At 35.6% G+C, this 17574-nt stretch overlaps 1 protein-coding gene and 1 long non-coding RNA gene across 2 annotated transcripts in view; one reads left to right on the top strand and one right to left on the bottom strand.

Moving 5' to 3' along the window:
* Positions 1–17574, top strand: part of LOC132159554 (uncharacterized) — a 1375546-nt gene that overhangs the window by 435158 nt on the left and 922814 nt on the right. The window contains exons 43-45 of the mRNA XM_059569099.1: positions 1802–1975; positions 2070–2243; positions 2588–2761. Coding sequence (XP_059425082.1) covers positions 1802–1975; positions 2070–2243; positions 2588–2761 — 522 coding nt within the window. The remainder of the gene's footprint in view (positions 1–1801; positions 1976–2069; positions 2244–2587; positions 2762–17574) is intronic.
* The window catches only part of LOC132159591 (uncharacterized), a 124175-nt gene continuing 107854 nt past the window's right edge, over positions 1254–17574 (bottom strand). The window contains exon 2 of the long non-coding RNA XR_009437881.1: positions 1254–1341. This is a non-coding gene — a long non-coding RNA (uncharacterized LOC132159591). The remainder of the gene's footprint in view (positions 1342–17574) is intronic.

Genomic DNA, 17574 nt, shown 5'->3' on the forward strand with positions numbered 1-17574 from the left:
TGATATTCAGTAGTTTTGTATTAACAAGCCCAGATTCTCAACACTGTGTCACTCTGCAGCAGATCTGTGAGTCTCCAGTTCTTCACAAACATGTTGTGTCTAGAAAGATCCTGAGAACGATCAGAATGCTAATGTCATTGTCCATATTTGAACTGAAAATCAATATTTTGCCCTTCTGCTCCTCGGGACATTTGCTCTGTTACACTGTTTCATTAAAATACATATTTGGACATCAAAACGTCATACATTTTTGTTCAAAATAAAACAGTAACTAAAGCTTTTCATTAGGAACAATAAAGAATTCTGTCTTAACATGTTTTGTAAGGCAATAAAAATTTAGCTCAGGATTAATCAGAATTCTACTTTAACTTTTGCAGGTTTTTGGGTCCTGCTGCAGAAGAAGTAATATGTGACTGGAATTGTGGGTAAAAACCCATTATTCCTGAGAGAGCTGAATCTGAGTGAACATGAACTAGGAGACACACGAGTGAATCAGATCACTGCTCTACTGCAGGATAAACACTGTAAACTCAACACACTGATGTGAGTTTCTTGCATTATTTAACATGTATTTGATAATAATATTTTCTCATTTGTTTTGAGCCAGAGGTTTCACATAATCAGGCCATTAAAAACACAAATAATTATGAAATGGCATTTAGCTTTAAAAAGTAGGCAAGTCAGTTTGATCTTGGATCAGTAATTATTTAATTAACTGTAGAGTGAGAATAATGGTCTTCTTCCAGAACTTACAACATTGTGACTCTCAAATAACAAATTACATTCAGGCAAATGATCCAAATCCTCCAAAACCTTAGATAATATACAGTAGATCTGATTCATTGTTCTTTTTTTTCTCTGTCTTCAGTCTGTGTGGATGCAGTCTTAAAGAGAAACAATGTCTCATCCTGACTTCAGCTCTGAAATCAAACCCATCACACCTGAGAGAGCTGGACCTGGCTGGAAATAAAATAGAAAACAAAGGAATGAAGCACATATGTGAACAACTGATTAATTCCCGCTGTAAACTGGAGAGATTGAAGTCAGTAACATTCAGATATAAAAAGCTCAAAAGCTTTTAAACAAAGATGCAATATCGTTATCAAAAATACTCAATTATATCTTCTAAAGAGCCTGAGTATTCTGTGATCTGTTTAAATCAAGATTATCTATGTTCTTTTTTTTTTTTTTTTACATAATAAATAGTTAGCTTCTTCTGTTTTATTTTCTGCTTTTCCTTTTTCCCAATGAAGGTTAAGATACTGTGATATGACAGATGAAGGATGTTCTGCTCTGACTTCAGCTCTGAAATCAAACCCATCACATCTGAGAGAACTGGACCTGAGTGAGAATAAACTAGGAGACTCTTGATTTGAAAATATTAGCAGTCTACTGAAGAACCCACAATGCAAGCTGGAAATACTAGCGTTAGTATCATTGTACTGTACAGCAGTTTGATTGAAAGTCACTGTTTAGTCAAAGAGGCCCAGTTTACAGTATTTAAACCCTAGCACTGCATCTGTGCTGCAACTTTATTCTGGTCACGTTTAATAGGTTTTTAAATAGGAAATAATTGAATTTGTGTACATGTTCTGCAGAAATATAAGACCAAAAAAGTAATTGATGTCTGTAGTTTTTTATTTATTAATTTTTTAAATGAACGAGAAGAAAACAACAGCTTCTTGCATTCAAACTTAAACAGTTCAACTACGTTGAAGACTGTACATTGTCTTCTGTTGCTCTTTTTCATGAGATGGCCGTCAAGGATCTGAACCATTTTCCTTTCTGTTTTTGTCTTCAGACTGTGTAAATGCAGTATTAAAGAGAAGCAGTGTGTCTTCCTGACTTCAGCTCTGAAATCAAACCCATCACACCTGAGAGAACTGGACCTCAGTGGAAATGTACTTAAACACAAAAGAGTGAATAAATTTTATGATATACTGAAGGATTCACGATTAAAACTGGAAAGATTGAGGTGAGGAACATTTATGTACAACAAAGAAAAGTGTATTTTGATATTTTAATGAAACATAATAAAACATTTATTTGTCTCATTTCTCTGAATGCAGGTTAAGGTACTGTGCTATAAAAGCTGAAGATTGTTCAGCTCTGACTTCAGCTCTGAAATCAAACCCATCACACCTGAGAGAGCTGGCCTTGAGTGGGAATGAACTTGGCCAGTTGGGAGCAACAAACCTCTGTGATCTATTGATGAACTCACAATGCAAGCTGGAAAAGCTAGAGTAAGTATAATGTACAGCAGTTATAGTGTGATTAAAGTGTATTATGCTGTCGGCCATGATAGCCTTGTTGGCAGCACGCCGACACACATCGCTGTTGCGCTATGGGTGTCCTGAGTTCGAATTGTAGCTTGGGGACCCTTCTTGATCCCGCCCGCCTCTCTCTCCTACTTCCAGACTTGGGTTGTAACTAGTATCCTCAAGTACTAGTTATGCTTCTGTCTTGGTTTATGGTTCAATATTTAAGTTTCCAGGTTTTTGGTGGAATATTACTGACAGTATGGTGTTTATTCATGATGCATCTAACTCTAAAATGAACTTAACATGGTATTTTCTCTTGTCTTCAGTTTGTGTAGATGCAGTATTACAGAGAAACAGTGTCTCATCTTGACTTCAGCTCTGAAATCAAATCCATCACACCTGAGAGAGCTGAACCTCAGTGTGAATCAACTAGGAGACTCTGGAGTTGAAAACCTTGGTTTTCTGTTGAGCAGTTCGCAATGCAAGCTGAAAAAACTACAGTTAGTATCATTACACTACAAAAACTTGCATGACAATAGATTATTCAGACAGAGTTAAATAGTTTCTGTAACACCGATGGTGCTTTTCATGAAATCTAAAAGAGGAAATGAAATGCATGTTTCTGGAGGTTTACTTAGCAAAGTAGAGACAGCCTACTGTGATTTTAAAAGCAACATTAACAAACTACACCGGCATGCAGTAAATTTAACTCTACTTCGCTTTCTTTACTTAATATATTTTGTAAATGAAATGAAGTTCAATTCACGTTTATTTGTATAGTGCTTTTCACGATTTAAATTGTTGCAATGCAGCTTTGCAGAAAATTAAAGTTTCTACATTATATTTAGGAGTAGCTTATCTTTTGATTATGGTGACTGTCAAAGTAATGTCCATACGGCAGAAATGTACAGTCAAATCATGGAATTAATTAATAAAATGTACACAGACGGACAGTAAAAACTATCAACGACAATGATTTTATTCTTTGATCAGTCTTATAGCAAAGTTTGGTAGTTTTGTATGTTGTTTGAGGGTTGGCATCATCTGCGGTCCACTGAGGGGTTGGCAACATCTCTTCTCAGATCTTGGTAAACTCTGAAGCCTGACTGAAGCCTCTGTAATTCCGTGTTACCTTGGGATGCCAATCCTATGGCAGGAGCAGAGAAGCAAATAGAGAAAAGTTAGCATTGCTGCTGTTCCAACCAAGCAAAAAATGATGTGTTCATTCCAAGCAAGTCAAGTCAAGTCGAGCTTTATTGTCATTCCACTACATGTGTGGGAGTTGAATGGAATGAAATGAAAGAATGGTCGCCCTTTATTTTACAGTAGATAAACTTACATGTACTTTCAGTGTAATTACCTAAGAAAGTACTGTAATATAAGGTAACTACATGGGGTAGGGTTAGGTTTTGGGGGAGGTTCAGGGTTAGTACCTAATTATTACCTTGTTATTGTAATGGTACATGTACTATATGTATATGAGGAACAGGATTGTAAAATAAAGTGCTACTGATCTAGTGCTAATCCTATAGCTAGGAATAGGTTTATGAAAATAGAAAAAAGGGAAAAAAATTGTTCTATATGGTTCTATAATTATGTTTTCATGTTTTGCTGGTGTATTAGTGTGCTACAGTATATGACATTTAGTCAAGATATATTTAACTCACACATAAACCTTACATGGATCTGATTCATTGTCTTTTCTCTTGTCTTCAGTCTGTGTGGATGCAGAATTACAGAAAAACATTGTCTCATCTTGACTTCAGCTCTATGTTCAAACCCATCACACCTGAGAGAGCTGGATCTGAGTGGAAATAAAATAGAAAACAAAGGAGTGCAGATCCTGTGTGACATACTGGATAATTGTAAACTGGAGAGATTGAGGTCGGTGAAACTCACATACAAGAAAGAAAATGCATAAAAACATTTCAACATTGCAATTTAACTAAAACGCTTCTAGTCAATATATCACAAAGAGTCTGACTTCACATTATATTTGTGGAAAATCCCTGTTGTGTTTTGTGGTTTGATGGAAGCAGGGTGTAAAATAATCACCTGACAGGTACCAAACATATGGCAAGTGATTTCATTACCGATCAGAATTTCATTACCGATTAGCTTTAAATGTGCGCTGTGGCACAAAGAACCTCAGTAACAGTAACATCACTAACAGTCATGAAAAAATGTATAAGTTATAGACACTTTAAAAAAATGGCAGAGGCCACAGAGTGAACAAACAGTGGGGTAAATGTATCAGCCGAGTATAATGCTGTGAATTTCACTATTAGGTTTAAGATCAATGCAAAGTTCATGTGGGGAATTCAGTGTTTCCCACAGGATTGTGTGAAACCATACAGGTATGGGATTTGGACCCTCTAAGGGGCTTTGGGGGCGTGCTCCCCCATTAGAAAATTTTGTGTATTTTAAAAAGTAAATCTGTCAGCCTGGTGTACTTACAAGCAAAATTAAGAATCTGGATATTAAAGAGTTTTGTGAGAATTTCATCTTATGTTTTGACCATAAATAACTGCACCTAATTGCAAATGATCAAGTGTTTTTACTCAGTTTGGAAAAAATTGAGGTGTTTTTTCCTCCTCAAGTATGAGCCCCATATTCTAAATATAACATATTACTTTATATGAGCCATAAAATGTTTTTCTTTGATATTTTGTCTAAAGGGTAAAAAAACAAATCTGACTCTTATTACAGGCTTTACAATGTTAATAACAAAAGTAATATTGTTTTATATATAAAAAACCATAAACATATTATTGAGTTTAAAAAGGCATTAAAACAGTACACACAATGGTATTAATTAAATGTTTCAAATAGATTGAAGTGCAAAACAACAGTTATAAAGTTCAATATTATAATATATATTTTATGGTATGTTTTATTCCAAATTAAAATGAAAAACATAAGTAAAAATAAATGTTTGTATTTAGTGTTGTTCAATAAAAATCATAGAGAATACGAAAAAGCTGAATGGCTATTTGAAAACGGTAAATATAGTTTGACTTCCTCTCTTCTCTGTGAAGAAACAGAAAGTGCAGACTATTTTGTTTATGGGGGTTTTCTGGGAAAATGCTGTTCAATGAGCACCATCTACTGTCAGAAAATGAACTGCATTTTTATTCAGTCTGTCTCCTTCACTCACAGCGGTTCACTGACTGTCTGGGAGTGACACATGCATTCCCGAAGCAACTGTGCAAATGCACTGATAACTGTGCCCTCTGGGTGAAAGTAATTTTTTTTTTCTCTGTCTGTCTTTCTAGTCTAAATGACTGTGGCATTACAGATGTTTCATCTTTAACCCAGACTTTGGTTAAAACAAAACGTCTGCTGTTTTTAAAAGAGCTTGATCTGAGTAACAATAAAATAGGAGACTCAAAACAGCAGATCATTGATGTGCTACGAGACTCAAACTGTGAACTGAGGTGAGTAAACGGCCTTTTGTCGCAGTCACACTAACACAAACAAACATGTAAATTGTTTTAAATGTTTTATATTTCAAACAAATATTGTTTTAAAATGTGTGCGTCAAGTAGTTTAAAATCAGTAACTAAAATGATCACAGAAACATAATCTTTGTTACAGTCTACTTTGTACTCAAAGTAACTGAAATATATTAACTATTTCAAACTTGTTCTACTCGACACCTTGGTTCTCTTCTGGTTCCTCTTTACAGTCTGGAGAAAGAGCATTTGCTCAGCTGGAGAGCTGGTGTGAACTACATTGGTAGCTTTGGTGGGTGGTTAACATCCTTGACTAAAGCTCAGGAGGATCCTGTGGAATCAACAGAACAAGAAAAGTCACCGTCAGATGAGGAATTTTTAGAAGGTTCTCCATTTATTACTGTAATAAATCCATATGGGTGGTGGTCATTTTAGTGAGATTTTAGTCTCATTAATGAGATTTTATTCATATTTTATGCTGCTGAACAAATCGAAAGTTTACAGGTGGAAAAGGCTCAGAAATAATGCAGTATTAATAGAAACACAGGGGGAAGTCGTGGCTTAAATGTTTGCCCACTGCTTCGGGTGTGTGTTCACGGTGTGTGTGTGTGTTTACTGCTGTGTTTGCACATGAATGGGTTAAATTCAGAGCACCAATTCTGAGTATGGGTCACCATACTTGGCTGTATGTCACATCACTTTCACTTTCATACCTGCACACGTGAGTAATGTTTAATTTTTATTGTTAGTTTAGTATTCAGTCTACTGTACATCTTAATGTTTGGATTAAACTCATCCATGATGAAGCAATTAAAAAAATTACTCATAATTGTGATATCAAATGATACAAACTGAAAGTCGAAAATAAAAATGTAGTTATTGTGGGCTACATATACACAGATTCAAATAACTTTAAACAAATTTTTATACCATAATTTTATACAAAATGTTACATTTGTTTTGCATATATCTATTTTTTCTTACATTTTATAAACAAGTGCATGGATTTAAATTTGAAGTTAAGTTGAAGTGTGTACATTTTAACAGCTTCTAGAGTTGAAGTTGCAAATTGCCTAGAATATACGAGAATCTACGTTGGGAATACAGGACTACCCATTCTCACCACCAGTGAGTTTTTTGCTTCTTGTCCCTTGTGGCTGGCAATTGAGGTCGCTACTGGGCGTTCCCCCTGTAACACTCCACTACAGCAGATGAATCACGTGCTCTCCACGGACTTCACTCCCATTGTTGGTCGCTCGCGTAAATCGCTGCTTATTTGCATAAAGTTGGAGAATTCTGAACTTTTATCGCTTGACTTGCATCGATTGTGCCCTATTTTTACAGACTTTTCTTAGAGGGTAGCATACTAACTAATACACTGTTTAAAAATAGAATTGTACAGAATGTGTAGTTTTACTAGTTTACTAGGTAATAAAAACTAATTGTAATCGTTTCAAAAATGTGTATGTGTCAGATAATCCAAGTTGTGTTTAAAAATAGTTAGTTCTATTTTAATATTAGATTATGAATTTATACTATTTTTATGAATAAATCTAAATTAACATAAAAATGAGATTTGTTACAGTGACACAATTTTACATCCTGATAACCTAATGATGTCATCATGCAATGACATCACAACATCATTTAGCAACTTTTAACAACAAATCGACCTTCCTTTAGCAACTTTCCCATAAAAATTAGTTGGCAACACTGTTTAAGCCTATTGTGGAAACATGGTGGTGACTTCCATGTAAGGGGACCCACAGTGTATTTAGATAGAAACTACTCATTCTAAGTTAATATAAACATAACGGTTTATTATGTGTCTTTTTACACCTCTGAAAACATAGTTATGTATATTATATTGCATTTCTGTCAATAGATCCTGCTAAATATTATATATTGCACCTTTAAGTTATGTATCCTTCTGTCTCATAATGAACAAATAGCCTATGTCTGCACATATTTAAGACAATGCTTTGACTGAAATAAGATGGAGTCTGTTCACTAAATTAGCCCAGACTAAGTAATCTTTAGGATTGCCAGTTGGCAGCATTTATGTACCCAAAATCGCTCGTATTTGAAGTTGTTGCTTTCAGCAGTCTAGATAGTATAGCGTTGTTTAACAGTTATGATCTTTTTTGTTTTGTATTGTACTGTATTATGTATTGGCATATTGTAAATGTCATATATACTTTTATTTTCAGTCTTTATTCTTCTCATACTGTGTAACATGTAATCATAATTTTATATGCAAGGTTGCACTACCTCCTATGTTTCTGTTAAGAACTGATCAATAAGTACATGGTGCAGCCAGGAACTAGGAAGTATGCTAATGCTTGAGCAAACAGAGAGGGAGATATATGTAGTAGTGATTTCTGTGTTCTAGACCACTTCGTCTCTTCTCATGGGCCACTTCTCATTTGACACTTGACTAGAAAGCGGCATTAATAAAGGACTCTTTATCTGCACCCTGGAATCCCTGTCTCTTCATTCCATGACCAACATTCTTGATGTCACCTCATTCGTGATTTAAAATTATTGGCATCGCAAACAGAATGAAACCTGCTTCGTCTGCACGTTTCTGTTTTCCAGAGGCAGAGAACTTCATCTGAATAGGAACCTCATCGGCATGTTGCTGATTTTAAGAGGCATGGAACCTGTGATCCTCATTTGAACAGGAATCTTATCAACACATAGGCATGCTGCTGTTGTTTAGAAGCTGAAAACCTGTGAACCTCGACTGAATGTTGCAGTATTCAAGCACTGAAAGAAAGGTATTGGAGACTTGAAGTGGAATTGGTCATTGGCCTAGATGTTCAGACCAGTGTTGTTGATTGCGACTTGAGCTCATAGAGTTTGAACATTCAGAAACATGAGGAGAAGCCGTCAAAGAGGCTTGAGGTAGATAAAAATTATGGGGAAGCTTTGACAGTTGATGAACGTCTAAAAGTTTTCAAAGAAACCATGAATAAGAAACCTTCAGATGAGGTTGTGCATGTTCTGAGTTTGAAAAGCAGACATTTGAGGGGAATCATGGACAAGCAACAAAAGAAAGTATTGGAAGAATCCCATGACAGGGAAATTAAAAAGCTACAAAAGGCTACTGATTTGCTAACAGGTCGATTGAGAATGGTAGTGAAGAGCTCAAAAGTTTGGAAGAGCAGGAGGCTACAGTAAACAAACAAGCACCTCACGTTTCAGACCCCAAGTTCAAAAGCCTGTACCCAGACATTTCCAGGCCTGAATTTGTTGCAGATGTACAGCTAATTTTCCTATTAAACTAGCCTTCAAGTGACAAGTGTTCGAAGGTTATGTTCTAGGATTTTAAAAGAGTTTTCAATCACCTTCATCTCTTTAAATGTCACAAAATAGGCAGTCACCTTCACATATCTATTTTGTTTCTTTTTTTTTTCTTTTTTTTTTTGTGATGTTTTTATGTAGTAACAGGCTAAACTAAATGGAGATCAGTTACATTCCTGAAATGTAAAATTGATTGAGGAAAATGAATGATTAGCCTACCTGATAAAGCACTAATTGGGGAGCAGGACAGAAGGCACAAAGGACAGCATCAAATCCCAGGTCAGCTGATTGTGCTACACTTAAATTAAAATACAAATTTAACTGTAACTGGTTTCTAAACAAATGCGTTCTTTACTCTTTTAGTTTTATGACCAACAGATAAAAACAATATTAAGAAACAATATATAAAAATAACATTGATGATACTAATTTATAATGAGAGTGAACTATCATTAAAAAGGTTTATTTATAACATCCTCAAGCACTTTCAAAGCATGTTTCTTTATGGAAGCCTAAACAAGGGTTCTGCTATTGTTACAAGCTGCATTGATAAAACAAACGAGACGACTCCAGGTGTTTTAAAGACAGTTACTTTATTTGGTCACCGAATGGGCCTTATATAGAGAGTTGCATCTACATCGTGTTGCCAGATCCATATATCATAAGTGTCTTTTTGGGGAGCATAACATTTATAGGTTACAGAATGAAATATGCCAACTCTGGTCACGAAGAATGCTATGCTTTTTCATTCTGTTTGGTAGTTAACCTTTTACAAAAATCCTGATAAAAACATTCATGAGAGCAAGTTCTTATCATCCATATAGCAATGCCTTTTTAATGAACGTTATTACAGTAATAAGCATTGTTGCATGCATAATAAATTTATCCACATCTAACATGTAGTAAAGTATCAAATTGGGATAAACTAAAATAATGTCTGATTTATTAATGTCCATCCCCCCAAAACAGACAGCACAGAGAGTGTAATGAGTTGCATTTTATGTGTTAGTAATTTTTAGGTGTTAACAAACATCTCCCAGATGCGATGGCATGGCACCATGACAGATTTATTGTGAAGATGAAAGCCCACAAGAGTGTGGTAAGTTAACTTTAACTTTATACCTTTTATTCTGATGATGTTTGCTAGATATAAAGCTACATTATTTTTGTAAAAATATAGTGTGAGCGAACTCTGTCAAGCTGTGCTAACTGGCCTTTTACTCCCGCAGTGCGGCTGTCAGACCAGAGGGGAGACTCGTCGTATATAGTCCTTTTACTTGCTCACTTTCCCAGTAAACTAGTATTTTCCTCCCACAGTGGCACCAGCAGACCAATAGGGAGACTCGTGAAAACCTAAAAGTTGTACGAGTATGTTAAATAGGTACAGGTAGGTGAACTTTAAAACACTTGAAGTCGTCTTGTTTGTTTTATCAATTAAGCCGTGCTAACTAGCATTTCCCTCCCACAGTGGTGCTGACTGACCATCATGAGGCAGACGGGAAGAGTCGTGCCATAAAGAAGACCATTTTATATGTTTTGATATGATATGTGTTCTCTGAATATTGTTGTCTTACTAATTAAGTACATTAACTCTTCAAACTTTTATTTTTATATTTACACCATTCATTTTCCACTGGCATAATGTGTTATCTATGATTTTACTTGTAGGTTATTTGTATGTTCATTGATGAAATATGGTTAATATTCTGGTAATTCTGTGTTGTTAAAGCTCTGAAAAATAAAAGATGAATCATGAATAAAGCTGTTGGTGTGAAGCAATAACTTGTGTTATTGAATATATAACAACAAATAATAGTACTTTTAAAATTACATTTCTAAACTGAATAGTGTCACTTTTAAAAAAATATGAAATACTGGCACAACTTAATTATAACCACGCATGCTTTATGCTGCTTTTGTGAATGTTTTAGTAGTATTTTAAAATAATTGCCTTTTCTGTTTTTCTACTGTTTTTTTAGGTATGAAATTGAGAAGTCTGCACAGGCCCAGGAATAATACCATTTCATCCTGTTCTGTTCAAGTATTTTTGTATTAACACTTTCTATGAAGCCCATATAATACATTATAAAGTTATTCTTAAAGCATTATAAGGAATGCATTATAATACAACTTATAATATGTTGAATCATCTCATGAATATTCATAAGAACAGGTTTAATATATTTACTTATTTGTGGTTATAGCTTTTAAGAGTATGATGATGTATAACACAATTAACACGTTGCATCCACTTTTATAATGGATTTTATTTCTCATAGTTATAATGTATTATAAGTCTCATATCTTGCAATTTTTCTGATGCTACTTTATTTAAAGCGGTCAAAGACCACTTATAAGTAGTAGTAGTAATAATAATTTACAATTTTTTTTTTAATCTCAAACAGCCATAAGGTCAGATATCAGATGAGATGAATTTGTAATATGACACATTTGCTTTGAACTATTTTTATTGTAATATCAGTTTGATTATTTTGATGGTACCCCTTAGACAGCTGTTGAGTAACTCTGCAACTATATCAACTAGCGGTCATCAGAGTATTAGTATGTCTGCTACTGTAAATACCGTATGCTAACACTTTATTTTAATGGTCAACCAACAGATAAAATGACATAGGTGTCTTTGCAAGTACGTCAACTTATTCTACCAAACTAGATTCTAGCATTCTTGAGTTAGTTGGGATGTAGTGGCAAAGTTGCTTATAATCGATTGATTAAAGGGACCATCAAAATAAAATGTAACCATATAAAAGATTGCATTTTCAACACTCAACATCTAACCACTCACAAGCTGTATTAAGATACTGTGCAGATCTTAAACTATGTCAAGATGTGATACAGTCCATTATACTGTAAATTAAGTAGTAATTAATATGGTGTTCAATGTGTTATAAATAATCATACTCTTAAACTTATAACCATGATGAATTATATTATTTATTATATTATGATGCATTATAATTGTTATGATTATTCATGAGTTGATATAACATATAATACGTTATTATAAACATGGGCTTCATAGAAAGTGTTACAGTATTTTTATCCAGTTTTTATCCTGTTTTGTTTTATTTTGTTTTACCCAATAAAAAATGTGTTTTTAGAGATTCTGAGTTGAAGTCATTTTCTTCACATTTGAAATATTTTAACATGTAATTTAAAATGTATTAAGCACCATTTTTTAGGTAAATAAAACATTTTTATTTAGAGTTTTATTGCATATTAGCACATTAACTTTATCCAGAGGAATTAATAAAGAAATATAAATGGGGCCCAGTTCTGACCCACTGTGGTCTCACTAAAACCCCATATAAGGGCCATTTGTGGGTCTAGTGTCATCACCCATCTGGGCCACATAAGGGTTTTGTATGTGGCCGACCTTGGCCCCAGTTATTAGAACCCATTTGTGCACCCACATGAACACCCACATGAGCCCCACTTGGAGCCCCTATGGGTTAACACACGGGTCCCAAGTTGAGCCGATGGACAAAAATGTACGGGTCCCATCTGGGTTGCCCATGCAGGTCCCAACTGACAGCCCACCAAAAACCCAAATGGGGCCCACATGGAAATGTTGGCTAGGTTAGGATAAATGGAGCCAGCCTCCAAAAGTAATTAGCCTGTCCTGTGATTTTTAAAAAATATATATATATATATATATATTGTGACGAGTGGGGCGGGGCCGAGGGATGTGGGAACACGAGCGAGGCCGGTGGAGTGATTGGGAAATCAGCGACACCTGCGACCCACCACCGGTCTCGAGTCCCACATAGGAGATGGAAGGATATAAAACTGGAGCGACGACAGTGAAGGACGAGAGAGGACCAGGCCTGGGCTTTTAGTTGTGTTTTGGTTTTTATTTTGTGCGCATCAGTCATCCGTGAGGGGCTGATGCACTGTTTTGTGTTTATTTTGGAGTTATTAAAATCTTATTTGATTGTCCGCCGGTTCCCGCATCCTTCTTGCCGAAGATTATGAAGATTTAACTCATTACATATATATATATATATATATATATACTGTACTAAAGTAGATTGGTTGTCTTAACATTATAATAATAATGTTTCATATAGGCTAATCTAGATATATATATGGAATAAATAGCATAATACTAAATGAATATGTCTCATATAACCTATTGAAATCAAGTTATTATTATAATTTCATAATTTTCTTATATTTATTTTGTTATCTGGGCGGGCCTGCCCCCGTTTATCACTCGGGCGTCAGATGCAAATTTGCTTTGAATGGGTTAATGCACAAAAGCACCAAAAAAATCACTAGCGCAAGACTCTCGTCTCTTTTGCGCGAACTGGATGTGTCTATCGGGGACCTCTAAACGCTCGCCAACACAACATGGAAATCACTCGCTCCAGACGCTCAATTCGCATATACTCTTTTGGTTTCTCTACCCAATATTTAAAAATTTTTTACAAATGCAAATAAAAATATCAGTATTGGTAGTCGGTATCAGCATGTACCAAAAATAAAAGTATTGGTATCTGGTGAGTACTGGAAAAACCGGTATCGGTGCATCCCTAGTTTATACAGTGGTGGCTGTGGAACAACATTTTGACGAAATGTGCTTTGTAGTGCAGTTTGTCCATTTAAAGCTACTGTGGAAACAAGGTGGCGATATTTATGTACCCAAGTTCCCTGGCAATTGAAGTTGTTGCTTTCACAGTCAGCAGTCTAGGTAGTATAATGCTTTTTATTTAACAGTTATGATCTTTTTTTTGTTTTGTATTGTACTGTATTATGTATTGGCATATTGTAAATGTCATATATACTTTTATATTCAGTCTTTATTCTACTCGTACTGTGTAATAGTTTTAAATGCAAGGCTGAACTACCTCCTATGTTTCTGTTGAGAACTGATCAATAAGTACATGGTGCATACGTGAACTGGGAGTTATGCTAATGCTTGAACACATAGAAAGGGAGATATATGGTGTAGTGATTTCTGTTTTCTAGACCACTTCCTCTATTCTCATGGGCCACTTCTCATCTGACACTTGACTAGTAAGCGACATTAATGAAAGACTCTTCATCTCCACTACAGACTCCCTGTCTCTTCATTCCATGACCAACATTCTTGATGTCACCTAATTCATAATTTAACATTCCTGGCATCACAAACAGAATGAAACCTGTGTGCTTTGTCTCCACGTTCCTGTTATCCAGAGGCAGAGAACTTTGTCTGAACAGGAACCTCATCAGCATGTTGCTGTTGTTTAGAGGCAGAGAACCTGTGAACCCCGTCTGAATGTTGCAGTATTCAAGCATTGAAAGAAAGGAATTGGACAGTGGAATTGATCATCAGCCTTGATGTTCAGATTAGCAATGTTGACCATGACTTGAGCTCATCTCTCCATGTGTAGTGAACCGCTAGAAGAAAATGCATTCTTTACTCTTAAGTTTTTTGTTCACATGTAAGTGTGAGTAGCTCTGCTCAGCTGAGGATACTTCTCTCCTCTTTACCAAATAACAGAAAAAAGTTCAAGTTGATATTTATTGTCATTTCACTACATGTTTGGACATACAATGGAACGAAATGTCATGCCTCACATAAAATGTTTGCCTATACATAGACTGAAAAAGAAAAATATATTTATATATTATATTGTATATATAGAGAGAGAGAGACAATACGAATGCTTCACATGATACTGTACATGTGCAAAGAAAAACATTGTAATTCAAGCAGCTGGCTGGGGAACAGTGCCAGATGATTTGTAATGCATGAGCATGTAAACATACACATATCACTCAGTCTTTTGTGGGATTATGTATATTAAGCAGTATGTGTGAAAAGTGTCTAGTGTGCATAGAGGCGAATTGCACAAAATTGATTTATATTGCACAAAATAAGAGTGTTTCAGACAGTTTTTCTGTAATGTGGTAAGGTTAGGGGGTTTGGGGGGGGGGGGGGTGAGATGGTCCATGTTTCAGGAGGTAGAGGGTTTATGTGGGGGGTTTCAGAGGAGGGTGGGGTGATTTGAGTTCAGGGTTCTCACAGCCTGTGGGAAAAAACTGTTGAGCAATCTAACAGAGCGGGCTCTGATGCTCCAGTACCGTCTTCTTAATGGTAGGAGCTGGAAGAGACTGTGGGAGGGATGGGTGGGGTCCTTCACGATACTGTTGGCTTTGCTGGAGCATTGTGTGAGGAAAATGTCCAGGATGGAGGGGAAAGGCTCACCGATGATCCTTGCAACTGTGTTCACTGTCTGCTGGAGGGTCTTGCAGTCTGCTGCACTACAGTTCCCATATCAAACAGTGATGCAGCTTGTCAGCATGCTCTATGTGGTTCCCTGTAGAATATTGTGAGGATGGGTGAAGGGAGACTTGTTCTTTTCAGCCGGCGGAGACAGTGTAGGTGCTGTTGTGCCTTATTGGAGAGTGACATGATGTTGGTGGTCCGGGAGAGATCCTCTGTAATGTGCACCCCCAGGAATTTAGTGCTGCTGACTCTCTCCACAGTCGAGCTGTTGATGGTCAGTGGGGGGTGCTCAACGGAGTTTCTCCTGAAGTCCATCATAACCTCCTTTGTCTTACTCACATTGAGGGACAGGTTGTCAGTGCCACATCATTCAGCCAGTTGTGCCACTTTCTCTCTGGAGTGCATTTCATCGCTGTTGCTGATTAAACCTACCACCGTTGTGTCATCCGCGAAATTGATGATGTGGTTGGAGCTGAACTTGACAGTGCAGTCATGGGTCAGCAGTGTGAAGAGCAACTGAGGTCTTCCAGTTAGAAAGTCCAGGATCCAACTACAGAGGGAATGGTTAAGGCCCAGAAGGTTTAGTTTATTAATGAGCTGTTGTGGTATTATTCTGTTGAATGCTGAGCTGAAGTCAGTGAACAGCATTCTAACATAGGAGTCTTTATTTTCTAGGATTGTGTTAGGGAGGGTGATTTTGATGTTGTGCATGACTAACCCCTCAAAGCATCATGATTGGAGTCAGTGCTATGGGACAGTAGTCATTTAGACAGGACACAAGTGATTTCTTTGGTAGCCTTTGGTATGATTGCTGTGGATTTGAGATGTGGGGACGACTGCCTGGCTCAGCGAAGTGTTGAAGATATCTGTTACGACATCTGTCAGCTGTGCAGCACAGTCTCTCAGTACACAGCCAGGTATGTCGTCAGGACCCGCAGCCTGTGAATTTATAATCCATATTCTTAAATTGTATTTAATTACTTGGATCTATGCAAGTCACTTATGACCCATAGATCACTTTATCCTTTAACATTGTGAATGGCTCACTACTGTCCACTTTTGGCCTTTGTGAGCATACCTCTGTACATGTGTATCCATCCTGATCTGCTAATTTCATGATCTTGTTAACAACTACAAATCAACATTAGCTCAATATCACTGTCTCCATATATACAGGTATGCTGGTTTAATTATTTAATGAAAAAATTAAATGCTGAGCCAATGTACTTTAAACATGGAAACGTCACTATCAACCGAAATGATAGTTTGGATCAAAACTCAACATTTTATCAATGTCGCCTTGCTGTCTGGCTGCTCATTGCATTGCAATGCAAGCATTGTGACTGTGGAATACCCACAATCCCTTGCTCTTTAATAATTTTGTGTTTGGTCAAAGCAAAAAGATCTGTTCATGACTGGTATTTTGAATGGACAGATCATTGAGCTTCAATTAATAATTAGTTAATGATTTTGTTGTAAAGTTGTGGTTTGGTACACTGTAAAAAAAAAACCCGTAAAAAAACGGTAAATCTCTGGCAGCAAAGTTTCCAGACGTATTCCGTCAAATTACAGTAAAAAACTGTTTCTCAAAATTACATGCAATAACCGTAAAAATACAGAAAATATTTTACAGTAAAAAATCATTAAATTACGGTACATCACTGTTGATAATTGTTATTAAACTGTAGAAAAACAGATAAATTATGTAAAAATACACTTAAAAAAACTACTTTTCAGGTTAATCTCTGTAAATATATAGCTTTTGTTATTTACTTTATGAAGTTACTCTGTCTTTATACAGTAATTTACTTTTAAAATATAGTTTATCTTTGTAAAATAACTAAGAAATAATGTATAAAAATGTAATAAGCATGTGAAAATACATTAAAAACAACTACCTTTCAGGTTAATCTCTGTAAATATATGGCTTTTATTAGTTACGTTATGAAGTTACTCTGTCTTTATACAGTAATTTACTTTTAAAATATAGTTTCTCTTTGTAAAATAACTAAGAAATAATGTATAAAAACATAATAAGCGTGTAAAAATACATTAAAAACAACTACCTTTCAGGTTAATCTCTGTAAATTTATGGCTTTTGTTATTTACTTTATGAAGTTACTCTGTCTTTATACAGTAATTTACTTTTAAAATATAGTTTATCTTTGTAAAATAACTAAGAAATAATGTATAAAAATGTAATAAGCATGTGAAAATACATTAAAAACAACTACCTTTCAGGTTAATCTCTGTAAATATATGGCTTTTATTAGTTACGTTATGAAGTTACTCTGTCTTTATACAGTAATTTACT

Source organism: Carassius carassius, chromosome 16 (genome assembly GCF_963082965.1).
Source record: "Carassius carassius chromosome 16, fCarCar2.1, whole genome shotgun sequence".
Classification (NCBI taxonomy): domain Eukaryota; kingdom Metazoa; phylum Chordata; class Actinopteri; order Cypriniformes; family Cyprinidae; genus Carassius; species Carassius carassius.